The 14912-nt window shown below is 37.8% G+C and overlaps 1 protein-coding gene across 9 annotated transcripts in view; it reads left to right on the plus strand.

Annotated features, from left to right (window-relative positions):
• ccdc178 (coiled-coil domain containing 178) overlaps positions 1–14912 on the plus strand; it is a 365844-nt gene that overhangs the window by 123488 nt on the left and 227444 nt on the right. For all 9 annotated transcript variants that reach the window (XM_072259449.1, XM_072259707.1, XM_072259587.1 and 6 more), the window contains 3 exons: positions 5024–5137; positions 8581–8726; positions 13012–13171. In XM_072259449.1, coding sequence (XP_072115550.1) covers positions 5024–5137; positions 8581–8726; positions 13012–13171 — 420 coding nt within the window. The remainder of the gene's footprint in view (positions 1–5023; positions 5138–8580; positions 8727–13011; positions 13172–14912) is intronic.

The raw sequence follows: 14912 nt of genomic DNA on the forward strand, positions 1-14912 counted from the left end.
CTTGGGCGCAGTGATTTACTTATGAGGAGAAGATAGACAGAATAGACCTGCTTCCCTAGACTAGAGGAGTTTAAGGGGAAATATATTAAGGTATATAAATTTATGAAGTACAAAGGTAGAGTAGACTGCAGGAAAACTTCCCCTTGTCAGGGGCAAATACAACAGGGTAAGAGATTTAAGGGGTATCAGAGGGACCCTTTTCACATAGTTGTGAATATCTGGAAAGCACTACCCAAGAGACTGGGAGAAGCAGAGTTATTGACAACAGTTAATAAGTTTCAAAATGAGTACTTTAATTGTTTAGACAGAAATCTACAGGCCGAGTTTTGGAAGATGGGATTAAAATGGATGGGTGCCCCCTGTTTAGCATGGACATATTGTGCTAAATGACCTGCTTCTTTGTTGTATGACTGCATTCATGGGAGGAGAGTAGAGGGGGGCAGAGGAACTTGCATAAACTTCCAAAGCATGAAAAACACCCTCCTTTTTGAAGAAAGGAAATTGGTGTGGTGGTGTTTTTAAGAGTATGATGACCTTTGTTAATTGTACTTTTGGAAGCCTTGCACTACAGCCAAATGTTCCTTCTTGAAGCGAATGTATAACATAACATTTGCCTAAAATAATAGATTCCCTGGTTTCACTGTCTTCATCCATGAATTTTCCCGAATTCTAAAAACAATAAAATGTCATGTGGCACACGTTCAAAGTTCAAAGTAAATTTTATTATCAAATTGCATGTATGTCACCATATACAACCCTGAGATTTATTTTCTTGTGGGTGTGCTCAATAAATCTATGGAGTAATAACCATAACAGAATCAGTGAAAGACTGCCCAAAGGTGTTTAACCAGAGTGCAGAAGACAACAAAGGTGTGCAAATACATGAATGAATGAATAAATAAATAAATATCAAGAACATGAACTGAAGAGTCCTTGAAAGGGAATCCTTATGTTGTGGAAACATTTCACTGATGGGGTAAGTGAAGATGAGTGAAATTATTCCCTTTGGTTTAAAAGCCTCATGGTTGAAAGGTGGTAACTGTTCCTGAACTTGGTGGTGTGAGTACTGAGGCTCCTGTACCTTCTTCCTGATGGCAACAATGAGAAGAGAGCATGTCCTTGTTAGTGGGGGTCCCTGGTGATAGATGCTGCTTTGCTGTGACAGTGTTTCATGTCGATGTGCTCAGTGGTTGTCTACGTGTATACAGTGACAGTTGTTAAGAATCCTGAAGCATGGTTTCTAAGAGTGGATGTAACTCTAACTGTGAAGTTTAGAACAATGTGCCATGAAAGTGCTAGGCAATAACCAGGTCCAACAACAAAATGTCCAGCAACCTGCCTTTTAAGATTCAATAGAATTACCATTATTGACTTCAGTTTCATGCACTGAGACGGGTTTATTGATGACAAAGTTGTTCAAAATGGGTTTGACTGGCTTGGTGTGAATTATGGTGCTGCCTTGATTCATGAAGCTCGGGTCGTTTCGCCTCTTCGCCTCCTTGCACACAATCCTACTAAAATACTCAAAGGGAGGAAATCGACCACTGTTCTCTTCCTTGTACTCTGAGCCAATAGACACCCATCTCTCCTGCAGCCCAAATGGAAGCTTGTCCACAATTGGTCCAACTCCGCGTGAAGTATCCAGATACGACGGGCCAGTTAAATAGCCGTCTTCTTTGGCACCTTGAATCTCCATGAGTAAATCTCCGAGTTCTCGTAATTTAGTGTGGTCTTTGGCTGACACCCGAGGAAAATTGTCCAGCCGTTGAAATAGCGCCCTCTCAATAATTTCAGGGGCCGCATAGCAGTCCCGCAGTCTCTCCTATGCTTTGTGTAAGGCTAGCTTGAGGTTGCTGACGTACACTGAGCGTATGCGTTTCACCTGTTCACTTGATTCCTTTCCCAGCCATTTAGTCTTGGATTGCTGTGAGCTGGACTCCACCGGACTCCACCAGTGGCACTGAGGAGTATCACGCACGGTAAATTTCAGGCTTATTGTCAAACTGGTACAGTCCTGAATTGACGAGGTCTCATCGCACTAAATACTGTGCCAAGTGTTCTGCTGCAGGTGGCGTGCTAGCTGGGGGAATATGTTGGGGAACATATGACTGAACGTGTACGTTCATGATGGGATTTGATCTTCTGACTTCAGCCTTTGTCTCTGATCTCGCCGGATCTGGTGAGTTTGGTGTCCGGAAGTATTCGTAGTCAGCCATTTCATAATTGTGTTTGTGGCAAGGTTGCAATTGTGAGTTGTCTTCCCCAGGTGGGTGTGATGCAACGAAGCTTCCCTGTGATTTCACATGAGATGGGACACCAACAGGCAAGTATGGAGAGGGAGGATGAATCTGCAGGTCATTTTGAGATTGGACATATTCACTGGTGCATTCCAATTTGGCCCTTTCTGACATAGATTTTCCTGTTTCGTATAGAACGTGCATTTCTTCAGCGTTTTCCAACACTTGTGCTTCTACCGCGGCCGCATCAGCTTCTCGTTGTAGCGTCGGCACTTCTAACTCTGTATCTATCCTTGCCTTTTCCAACTGGTTTTCCGCTTCTCCAGCAGCTCTTTCCATTTTCAGTTTTGCTACTTGGTTAGCATATGACGCTCGCACCTTGGCAGCTTCTGCTTTAGCTCTTGCGAGGGCAGCCACACTTGTCGACGTCCTACTGCTCTTGGTGCTGGGTGCAAGCAACTTGATGCTTGATCACGAAGCCATCGTACCACTTGTCAAAACATCTAACGATTACGCCTTTTCACTGTAGTGTTCTCATGCAGTGTGTTGAAACTCTGACTAAACACCAAGTTAAACTGGAGCCAATGAAGACAGAGTCGTAGTAAGGTTAACCATTTACTGTTCACTCTTCCACATTAACATCGTATGGTGAAAACTGTTGATAAAAAAATACAAACATATACAGCGTCTGTTTCATTCTGGAGACCACCCACGCTCTCTTCTTTTAGCGAGTGTCTCCAGCTGCCCCGAGTAGCGGGCGAGGGGGCCGCATCAAACCGCCATCAGGCTCGAGCCGACCTCACGTTTGAAATTGAAAAGCTGGCACGTGCGCTGCCCCAACCGCCGCTTCCTTAACAGAAACCGCGTTAATATTTTTACTTCAAATACATTCTTATAAACTTACAGCGTTGCTTCTATAATGTTTCTTTGTGGGTAGAAACGGAGCTCTTCACGATCATGCTACACACATGGCACCTGCCTTTTCACCTTTTCCGATCCGGAGGTTACACATAAGACACGGCGAAACCAGAGGTGACGTCATCACATGCCACAATATACCATAGACAATGGATTTACCTTTGTATTACTGTAATTTAATTATCCATCTTTAACTTTAACTAGAAAATAATTACAAACAAGTAATTTAAAACGTAGGCCCAACAAAGTCAAATAAATGCCATAAGGGCAATACAATGCCATTTCATTGGCTCTGCTCTCAACTGTGGAATGTCTAGAAAGCAAAGATGCATGCAGAATGTTTTTTATCAACTACAATTCACCATTGTGTTCTGTCGTCCCCTTAGAACTAATCAATAAGCTTTAAGACTTTGGACTCAATACCTCCTTGTGCAAATTGGTCCTTGATTACCTCACTTGCAGACCTCAGTTAGTTCATATTGGAAACAACATCTCCTCTACAATTTCCATCAGTACAGGTGCACCACAATTCTATATGCTCGGACTCCTGCTCTACTCGCTTTATTCTTATAACTGTGAGGCTAAGCACAGCTCTAATGCCATATTTACATTTGCTGATAACACCACTATCATTGGCTGTATCAAAAGTACTGACAAATCAGAGTGAGATTGAAAATCTGGTTGAGTAATGCCAGAACAACAGCTTTTCACTCAATGTCAGCAAGATCAAAGAGTTGATTATTTTCTTCAGGAGGATCCATGAGATCCTCATTGATCTATGAGAGAGTCCTCATTGGGGGATCAGAGGTGGAGAGGGTAGACAACTTTAAATTCCTCAGTGTTATCATTTCAGTGGAACTGTCCTGGGCCCAGCACATAAATGCCATTACGAAGAAAGCATGGTAACGCCTCTACTTCCTTTAGAGTTTGCGAAGATTCAGAATGGCATCTAAAACCTTGACATACTTCTGTAAATGTGTGGTGGAGAGCATATTGACTGGTTGAATAACATCCTGGTATGGAAACACCAATGCCCTTCAATAGAAAATTCTACAAAATGTTATAAACATAACTCAGTCAATCATGGGTAAATGCTCCCCACCATCGAGCACAGCTACACGGAGCACTGTCACAGGAATGCAACATCCATCATGCTCTGTTCTCACTGCTACCATCAGGAAAAATGTACCAAAGCTTCAGGACTCTCACCACAAGGTTCAGGATCAACTATTACCCCTCAACAATCAGGCTCTTGAACCAGAGGAGGTAACTTTATTCAACTTCACTTGCCTCATCTCTGAACTGTTCCCACAATCTATAGACTTACTTTCGAGAATTCTTCATCACATGTTCTCGATATCTATTTATCATTTGTTTGTTTATTTATGTATTCTTTTGTATTTGCACTGTCTGCTGTCTTTTGCACATTGGTTGTTTGTTTGTCCTATTAAATGCAGTCTTTCATTGATTCTATTGTGGTTTTTTGGATTTACTGTGTATGCTCACAAGAAATCTAATCTCAGGCTCACATATTGTAATTTGTTTAATACATTTACTTTGAACTTTGCATAAAAATTTCTTTCTATCTTGTTTTAAACACTGCTTTATTTTGTACCCTTTAAGTTTAGATAAAATAAAGCTTAAAGACCATAAGACATGGGAGTAGAATTTGACCATTCAGCCCATCAAGTCTGCTCTGTTTTTGTGAAGCAAAACTATATTTTCTAAAAATTACAGTAGGCAATTCTGACTAGAAGGCATCATATTTTGAAATGACATTTTCATGACTTGTGAAATAAGCTATATGTACGAAATAACATGCAAAATAATAGTTAAATAATCGTTTGCTTTTTTGCAATTACTTGCAGATATTTTTAATGTTAAACAAGAAGCTAGATGAACTTAAAGAAAGCCAACAAATAATGTCTGAAAATGTGGAGAATGAAAAAAAATATTTGCAAAATAAGTTGATTAATGATCAGGTAAGGTTGTATGCTGGACTTCATATGAATGCCACTTGCCAAGTGCTCAGCAGATGGCATCATTATATGAATAATGTTTGCTTGTAAGAAATAGGCTTGCTGAATCCTGCAAACATTAATTTCTTCTGTATGGAAAGGCTGTTTTAGGTTATTAGTTTCACCTTCTAAGATAAGTGCAAAAATAATGCTGAAAAATAATTGATTTGTATATAACATAATTTTAAAAATCTATGTTGATATTATTAGTAATCAGCAGGTCAATTATATGTTTCTTAACATGCCTTAATGTTGAACCCATTTTGTTTTGCATGTGGTTCAAGGTACCATATTAATTTCATTGAGCAAGATAAATTGAATGATCAATACATAATAGATAAATGACCGTTGGAGTTATGATGCAATGCTAATTAAATGAGATACGGTCCTACCCCTGAAGGTTAGATTATAAAAGATTTTTCAACATATTCAACATGTATATTTGTAGGCTTTGTTTGCTCAGGTAATTGCTCTGGTGAAGATGTGGAAGATTAGAATGGTTTGTCAAGTATTTATGAGCAAAGGTTTAGATGTACCAAAATTTATATAGATTTTTTTTATCTGTCTCAATATGCATCACAACTGAAAAATAACTTTTATAAAGTAATCACTGCAGCTAAGTTCACAAAAAAATAAGCAATTCTTTGCACTAGATTATTTCCACGATAAACAGCAAGATTAATAATCCAGTTAATTTGTTGTCTGAGGTGTTGATTGAATAATAACTGTTACCCTAGTCACCTGAAGAACTCTTATGCTCTTCAAACTGTGCCAAAGGGCCTTCCACCTAAGTTAAAATGGGCCTTCTTTTAAAGTCTCTTCTGAATGCCAAAATTTCTGACAGCATAGTATGTTCTCAGTTGTTAGTCTAGATTTAATCTTTCAACCTACGGTCTACGTTTTCTGGCAAAAGGAGTGTTGCATGAGAAATGGCATTATCCTGTTCTTGACTGTTGCGGAACTGACATCAGAAATGCAACCTCCCTTACACCAAATGGTGGCCCGTGGAATTTTTTAGTGATACAAAATGACATTTGAATGATTGCCAGCACATATCACTCTAGAAAATTTTGTTTTTGATTTGCATAATGTTGAATTAAACAACATACTTCAACTGAATTTCTACTCAATAATCCATTGTCATCATCTATTTGAAAAATACTTTGCACCCCCCCGCCAATGCCTTTCCAAGGACAATCCTTCATATAATCCAGGAGTTTTCTGTTCGGTAATTTGTAGGTCATCCATCTCATTAACTTCCTGTATGTGATTGGATTCTTTTTAGTTTGTACTTAATTCTATTTTTCAATTCACGTAGAGCTTCTAATCAAGATATTCTCTTTATTGATGCTGATTTTAGATTTCTAGTGTTTTCAGTTTCATTTTTCTTTTAATTATTGATCAAAATATTTTGAAATCAAGGAAGTCTCATGATCAGTGACATAAATATTGCTGAAAGAGACAGAGGGCAGATGGTAGGTGAGAGCTGTCAGTGGTGAATGTATTTTTTGTTCAAAAGTCAGATGGAAGATCACAATTGGAGTGTGGAGGAAATAGAATTTACAGATCATGATGCTGAATGCAAGTGAATTGTCAAAGAACCATAGAATCATACAGCACAGAAACATGTACTTTGGGCCACTCTGCTTGTGTTGACTATAAAGTACTCATTTATACCAATCCCATATTCCAGCACTTGGTCTGTATCTTCCTTTGCCTTTGTGAGTTATATGCTCTTCTAGATACTTCTTAAGTATTGTGACTCTCAGACACTGCATTCCAAACACAATCTGGTTAAAAAAAAAATCCTTCTATCCTCTATAAGCCTCCTACTCCTTCTGTTAAAACTATGTCCTCTGATACAGGAAAAGGTTTATTTGAATGATTGCCAAAGGTTTATTTGAATGATTCTTACTCATGCTCCTCATAATTCTGTGTACATCTATCAGGTACCCTCTCAGCCTTCTTTGTTCTAAAGAAAACAAACCAGCCTATCCAGTCTCCTCCAATTTGCAAAGCTCCACCCTAGGCAACAACTCAGGGTAACTTGTTTTGCTGTCTCTTCAGAGCAATCATATTGTTTCAATACTGTATCAACCAAAATATGACCTCCACAATGTAGCTATACAATAACTTATCTGTCCTTACTAAGATTTGATGGGGACAGAAAATATGCTTAAATAGATTAAATATCGAACATATTGGAATCCTCAAAATGCATTTCTTCAATGCAAGTTGTCACACTTTCCCAACTATATCCTCCTCCCCAGAAACCATCACCTCTCCTTTAAAACTGTATTCGGCAAATTCAAAGATTTTTCAGAATCAGGTAAATTATCACTGACTTATAAAATGTAAAATTTGTTGTTTGGCAGCAGCAGTATTGTTCAAATATGTACAGTTACTATAAGTTATGAAATACGTAAAATAGTGAGTGCACAAAAATAATACTGAGATAGCATTCTTAGGTTAATGTACCATTCAGAAATTTGATGGTGGAAAAGCAAAAGCTGTTTCTGAATTGTTGAGTGTAGATCTTCAGGCTTCTGTACCTCCTCCCCAATAATAGTAACAAGAGGGCATGTCACAGATGGTGAGGGTCTTTAAGCTAGGTGCCCCTTTCTTGAGGCAGCACCCCTTGAGGATATCCTCAATGGTGGGGCAGGTTGTACCCATGTTGGAGCAAGATAAATCTACAACCCTCGGAAACCTCTTACAATCCTGTACATTGGAGCTTGTATATTGTGCTGTGATGCAACCAGTCAAAATGCTCTCCACCATACATATATAGAAAGCTGCCAGTCTTTAGTAACATACCAAATCTCCTCAAATTCCTGACAAAGTCAATCTACTAGTGTGCCTTCTTTGTGATTGCATCGATGTGCTGGGTCCAGGACAGATTCTCAGAGATGTCATCACACAAAAGCTTATAGCTGGTCACTCTTTCACTGCCGACTCCACTGTTCCCCATGTAACGTAGGACTAAATTCTGAATTTTTTTTTGGGTGTGAGAAAAACAGCACCAATTTCTATTCTTAGAGCATCTTTTGCAGGACAGCCATGAAACAATTTTCATCCCAAATTTTACATTGTGATTATTTGGTTAAGTGATCAAAAACTTGATCAAAGAGAAGAAGTTTGTTTACGAAGGAAGTGGAGGTACTGGGCAGAGAGTTTAGAAGAGAATTTCAGTGTTTATGGTATTGTGACCTTAAGGCATTACGGCCAATCATCAGACAAATACAGGAGTGACCAAGTGTCAGATTTAGAGAAGCTGGATGGAGCTATATCATGTACTTCAACATTTCAAATACTGGAATTTAAAATCCTTGATCCATCAAAGAAGGGTGCAGTGTATCTTATCATACAGTTATATTATTGCTGATAATTTTGTTACTTTATTGCAGAAAGAGTTTCTAGACAGCTTCAATCTGCTTAACTCCAGCCTCAGGCAAACTGAGACACTACAGAAAAATATTCCTCTGAAGCAAACCTTAAGAACTACATTATTAAAAGATATTGAAAAATACAAAAAAAGCATTGAAGATATGAAGTAAGTTTGGAAAATTATCTTATTACATTAATTCTTATATCATTGTTATACTATTTTATGTGTTTCATTATGTCTCTGTCCAAACATAAATTCTTATGTTATCAATGAAGTAGTCACAAAAGAACTGTTTTAAATGATAACAATATGTTAACTAATTTGTGAGCTCTTTTAGTATTGACATCTCCTATGAATATTCACTCAAAAATGCTTGATACCATTCATAAAAGAATGTAGGTTTTAAAATTCTTGTAACTACAATCTTTTGTATAGAGCAAAATACCTAGAAAATGTCTGTCACCAGAACACTATAGGTCACTGTTACCATCAATACATTTTCTGCTTTCAAAGTCACTTTCAAGAGGTGCAGTACCTGCCTTTTTACCTCTTCGCTTTTCAGATTTTCTTACAGTTATTTTAGTTTAATACATTTTATTCACTGCTCTTGTTTTGTTCGCCACTACACTGCAGGAATCAAAAGCAGATAGAATGACTGCTTTTAAGAATCCTTAATTCAGTCCACAAGTGTGACCCATATATCTCGCCGACAGTCATTTAAATTCACTTTTGCATTCTTAATCTGACCTTTCTGTCCTCAATATTCTGTACTATTCATATGAATCTCAATGGCCTAAGCATTTACAACCATCCAGAATCCACAGGGATCAATATTGAGGTCCCAACATTAATCCCTGTGGAACACCAGCCATTATAAACCTCCTGGTAAAATAACAACTTTCTACTGATACCCACTGGTCAAGCTAATTTGGAATCCTTTTGGATCCCATGCATTTTAATCTTCTGGATCAACCTACCATGAGTGATGTTGTCAAATGCTCATCAAAGTCCATGCTCACTGCCTTGTCCTTATCTTCTTTAACTCCTCAAAAACCTCAGTCAAGTTTATGAGGTATAATCTGATTACAAACCAAAACTAATTACTCCAAGCAAACTCATTCTGTTCCAAATGTGAGTAAATATTATGCCTAAGGATCCTCTCCAATAGCTTTCCTCACTGATGTGAAGTACCTTACTGGATTATCCCTTTTGCATTCCATAAGTAAAAGGACAACATTGGTTTCTTTCCAGTCCTATAAAATCATAAGGTATAGGAGCAGACTTAAGCCATTTGGCCTGTCGAGTCTGCTCCACCAGTTTATCATGGCTGATTCAATTTTTCTCTCAGACCCAATCTTCTCCCTTCTCCCCATATCCCTTCATGCCCCAACCAATCAAGAATCTATCAACCTCTGCCTTAACAGTACATAAAGATTTGGTCTCCACAGCTGTACATGGCTAAGAATTCCACAGATTCATTCATCTCTGGCTAAAGAAATTCCTCCATTCTAAAAGGATGCATCTCTATTCTGAAGCTGTGTCCTCTGCTCTTAGACTGTCCTACAATAGGAAATATCCTCTCCAAATCCATACTATCAAGGCCTTTCACCATTCAATAAGTTTCAATGATGTCACCCCTCATAGTTTTGAATTCTATGAGTACAGGCCCAAGGCTCTTCATATCACAAGCCATTCAATCCTGAAATCATTTTTGTGAACCTCCTTTGAACTCTCTCCAGTTTCAGCACATCCTTTCTAAGATAAGGAGCCCAAAACTGTTCACAATATGCCAAGTGAGGCCTCATCAGTGCTTCATAAAGTCTCAACATTACATCCTTGCTTTTCTATTCTTGGCCTCTTGAAATGAATGCTAACATGGCATTTGCCTTTCTCATGACAGGCTTAACCTGCTAATTAACCTTTAGGGAATCCTGAACATTGGCTCCCAAGTCCCTTTGCGTCTCAGTTTTTTATATTTTCTCTCCATTTAGGAAATAGTCAACCCTTTCATTTCTTCTACCAAAGTGCATGACCATACACTTCACAACACTTTATTCCATCTGCCATTTCTTTGCCCATTCTCCTAATCTGTCTAAGTCCTCTCTTCTTCCTCAAAACTACCTTCTCCTCCACTTATTTTCATATCGTCTGCAAACTTTGCAACAAAGGCAGCAATTCCATCATCCAAATCATTGACAGTCCTCTGGGACTTCACCTGTAGCCAGACAGAATACAAAGTTTTTTGACAAGGTTTGACAGTTCTTGGAAAGATGAACAAACAAAAAATTAAATACAAATTGGAAATTCTGTATTTATTGGAAAGTCCCTGAAATGAATATGGTGTGAGTAATGTTGATTGGTTTCACTTGAAAGATTGTATAATTTGGCCAACTGTTCTCTCTCTCATTGTCGGTGAACATTGTTTAGTGTACCAAAGATTTTGTCTCTCATACTGGAGAAAGCCATACTCAGTAGAATGCTGGCTTGAAGCTGTAACATTTTTTTGCAGTTAAGGAAGTACAGCAGTCTAAATTTGATAAACTGAAAATTAGAGTTACTGAGAAATAACCTTTTTCCATGAAGGAAATTTGCCCTTATGGAATTATAGAAATTTGTCCTTATGGAATTCTTAAATCATTACCCAAAAATTTGAGTTATGGAATATATTTGGTCACAAAATACAAAAGCACCACAGATTTGTCAGATTTTATTTATAGGTACTCAATACTGTGGGGAAATAAGATTTAGATTAACACCATGCCGTTGATTGGGTCAGCACTCACAGCTCAGTCCCTTCTTTGTTATGCCCTCTTCTGTCTGAAGACACATGAACAGAAGTCTCAAGTTTAGTGCTCTTTATTTCCGAGACTTTTTCTCTGACACACTGCATTGTAGTGAGCTGCATTGGCCATGGCCAACTCCTTAAAGTAATCACTTGGTCTTCATTCCACTTCCACTCTGTCACTGCATTTTAACCCCTTGAACTTCTTCCATCTCACAGATTCCATTCCTTTTGCTGATATCCCCACTTCTTAAGTTCTTTCCTAATCTACGAGCCTTGCATTTCAGAGAAAGTGCCTCAAGATGAAGAATACAGTGGTGCTGCACTCTGAGACATCTGTTTTCAAGTACTTGGATTGGAGAGGGCTGGGCAGAGGAGTGTAATGGCTGTGACTGCCAACCCAAACAATGCAATGACATCACATCCAGTTCTTATTGCCCTATAGTATTGAATAACTAAAAATAAATATTTGTTCCTTTTGTATTAGCCCTGTCCATTCCATGAGTCTACATTTGACTTCAGCTATTGAACAATGGTGGTGGGTTAACTTGACATCATTAAGATGGCTTAATGTGAGAGAAAATATCCAAAAGGAAGGACATCATTTGACTTATAACATGGGATTCAATGGGAAAAGTGGATTTGTGTTACAGAAAGTCACAATATTGATTGTTTTCTAGGAATGCAACTCCTCCATAATGTGTGTCACCTGTTTAGAGCTATGTCCGTTTGCGTTGAGTGCTGTCATACACACACCAGTTCACGTTATAATAACTTTTATTAATCTGTCATCACTATCAGAATGATTGTTATGCACTGTTCTCACTGGGAAATGGAAAATAAATACTGAACACTTTTTCTTGTGAAGTAGAGTTCTTTTAAGTATTAGGAAGAATATTATGACACAATTAACTTTATGCATTTTATCTTCAAACAAGATCCATTGTGTAATGTACACAGTTCAAAAGACAATGACAAAACCATTTAATCAAATCTTGTTTAAGTACATCATAATGAAAGTGTATTTCTAAGGTTGCAATTGCTATAATATATATCATAACAAGATCTGATATTGGGGAAACCTTTACACTTTTAAACAAAATGTGATTAATTTTGTTTTTGCTCATAAAGGAGAGGAATGTTAATTTTAAGCACTTAGATTTAGCACCAAGCATTAATTTGCAAGATAAAAGACATAATTGATCCAGTTTGCTAGGTGACCTTACTCTATATTTTCCCAATAATTATGGAATATTAATTTACAGGAAGCACAACATTCTTTTGTTTTATTTTGGTTATTTTGGAATTTTGTCAACTAAAGCTTTTGGGGATCAATAGGCTTTCTCTGATGGTGCCAAAGTGAACAGTGAACTGGCAAATTCGTTTCACTACCTATCAGATTTATTTTCTGATTTTCAATGGTTCACACTATTACCAAATATCATTTTCATTCTGCTAATGTTGCAATTTTTTATATTTTTAATTTAACTGTATGTCTCTTTTGTCTATACTGTGTCTATAATGTGTAAGGTGTATGCAGAATACTATCAGGAGTCTGTAAAGGCATTTAGGCTATATGACTAAAATCTGCAATAACTACCTGAAAAGTCTTTGATTTCATAAATCATTATTGGAAATCAACTTTTCAGTCTTATCTATTTCTTTAAGGCCAACACTAGATCTGACAGAGTTCAAGCACAACAGTGCTACAAACCTCATCACCAATCTTAAGTCTGAGCTTGCAATAGCTAAAAGAAGGTGGGCACTTATGGAGGAAGAGTATCAGAAGTTGCTTCAGGAAAGAAGAGAGGAACAGAAAAAAGTAACAGTAAGTACAGACGATGAGTTAAGTCAATTTCCAGTCATTCCATTTGCACTGAGTATGGTGTTTTTATGTAAAAGAAGAATATTGATGTTGGAAACACTTGAATCCATGTCGTCATATTAAAGAATATGTAAGCTGCACATGGACAGCACTGGAGATCAGAGTTTATTTGTTTATTTAACATTACAACACAGAGTAGGTCTTTCCAGCCCTTCGAAGCACGCCGGCCCAGTAACCCCACAACCCCGATTAACCTTAACCTAATCACAGGACAATTTACAATGGCCCATTAACTTACCCAGTACATCTTTGGACTGTGGGAGGAAACCAGAGCACTTGGGAACCCAAGTGGAACCCATGCGTTCCACAGGACAGAGTCCTTACAGATCTGTGCTGGAATTGAACTCCAAACTCTGAAATGCCCCGAGCCATAATTGTGTTGCACTAACTATTGCGTTCCCATGGTGCTGGAAGCTGAATATAGGTCACTGGATCTGGAAGCCCATGTCTGTGTGCTATGTCATCCGCGGGCTATCAGATACTTGGGTCTCTGGATACCTTGAACCTGTACTTTTGCGGTCAAATGCTAAAATATGAGTGGACTTGGCAATCTGATGCCAGCACATCTGTTATTAGTTCCATGCCTGTACTAACCATTAAGCCCATTTAGTCTCCAGCTTTATTTCAAGATTGACTGGTGAAAAAGTTGAATGCAGCTAAGTGTTTGTTATTTTACTTCATTTTAATCATTTGGCAGTCTTACTCTATCTGATTAAATTTGAACTTTCTGTAGAATTTTTATGGTTAAATTTTTAATCTATTGAATATAAAATTATGGAAAATACATAATACAGGAGACCATAGAGCCCATTAACTCCATCCTTATTAAAAAAAAACAGCTAATCTCTTGTTCCATCTGGTTTTGCACTCACAGTCTTGCACATAATGACTCTTCAAACACACATGCAGTAATAGTTTCCAAATGTTATAACCCTATCAGTACATTCTGGACGTTCAGCTTCAGAATGCACTGCCTAACACTATGAGTCTACAGAAGTTTATGGATGCCTGTCAGGTATGAGGGATCAGCTTGTTTAGCTCTCTCATCTATAAGAGATAAGAATGGGTGGATAAGGGCCACAAGGCAACAAGTCTGGTTGAGGATGATAAATTAATTATTTCTCTGTGTCTCTTTACTATCTTCAGTTTTCCATAATATCATTCTGTGTAAGTATCTTCTGTTCTATCTTTGTAACTTGCCCACAGTGAGGCATCTAATATGCATTGTCAAACATGTTTCCTTATGAGGTGATGTGCTCTAGCTTCATACTATAATCATTTAGAGATAAACAAACCCTCTTCATTCTGCCATGGTGCATACGTGCATATTGTCAACTAACTGGTGGAACTTAGCATTTTGTAATAGCTATAGTTTTTTTGTCTTGTTTTGTTATTCTTTGATGGAAATCATATAAATAAAACTGTTTTTTACCATCATTTTGAGTGTTTATTCACGCTTAGCAAAAATTACCTCTTTTAACCATAATTATCATCTATCTCTCATTGACAGTTAGCAACTGTTTTACAATATAGTAGCAATTAGATTGCATGAGATCATGTTTGTACATGAGCTCACAGGAATACAGAGTAGTTCCTTATTTCATCAGGTTGCTAATTTTGGGCAAGCTTTGCCGCAAAGTGGCTAAGGTGAAGTTTAAAGGAGATGAACAATCTGAATGGGAAT

This window comes from Mobula birostris, chromosome 1 (assembly GCF_030028105.1).
Source record: "Mobula birostris isolate sMobBir1 chromosome 1, sMobBir1.hap1, whole genome shotgun sequence".
Lineage (NCBI taxonomy): Eukaryota > Metazoa > Chordata > Chondrichthyes > Myliobatiformes > Myliobatidae > Mobula > Mobula birostris.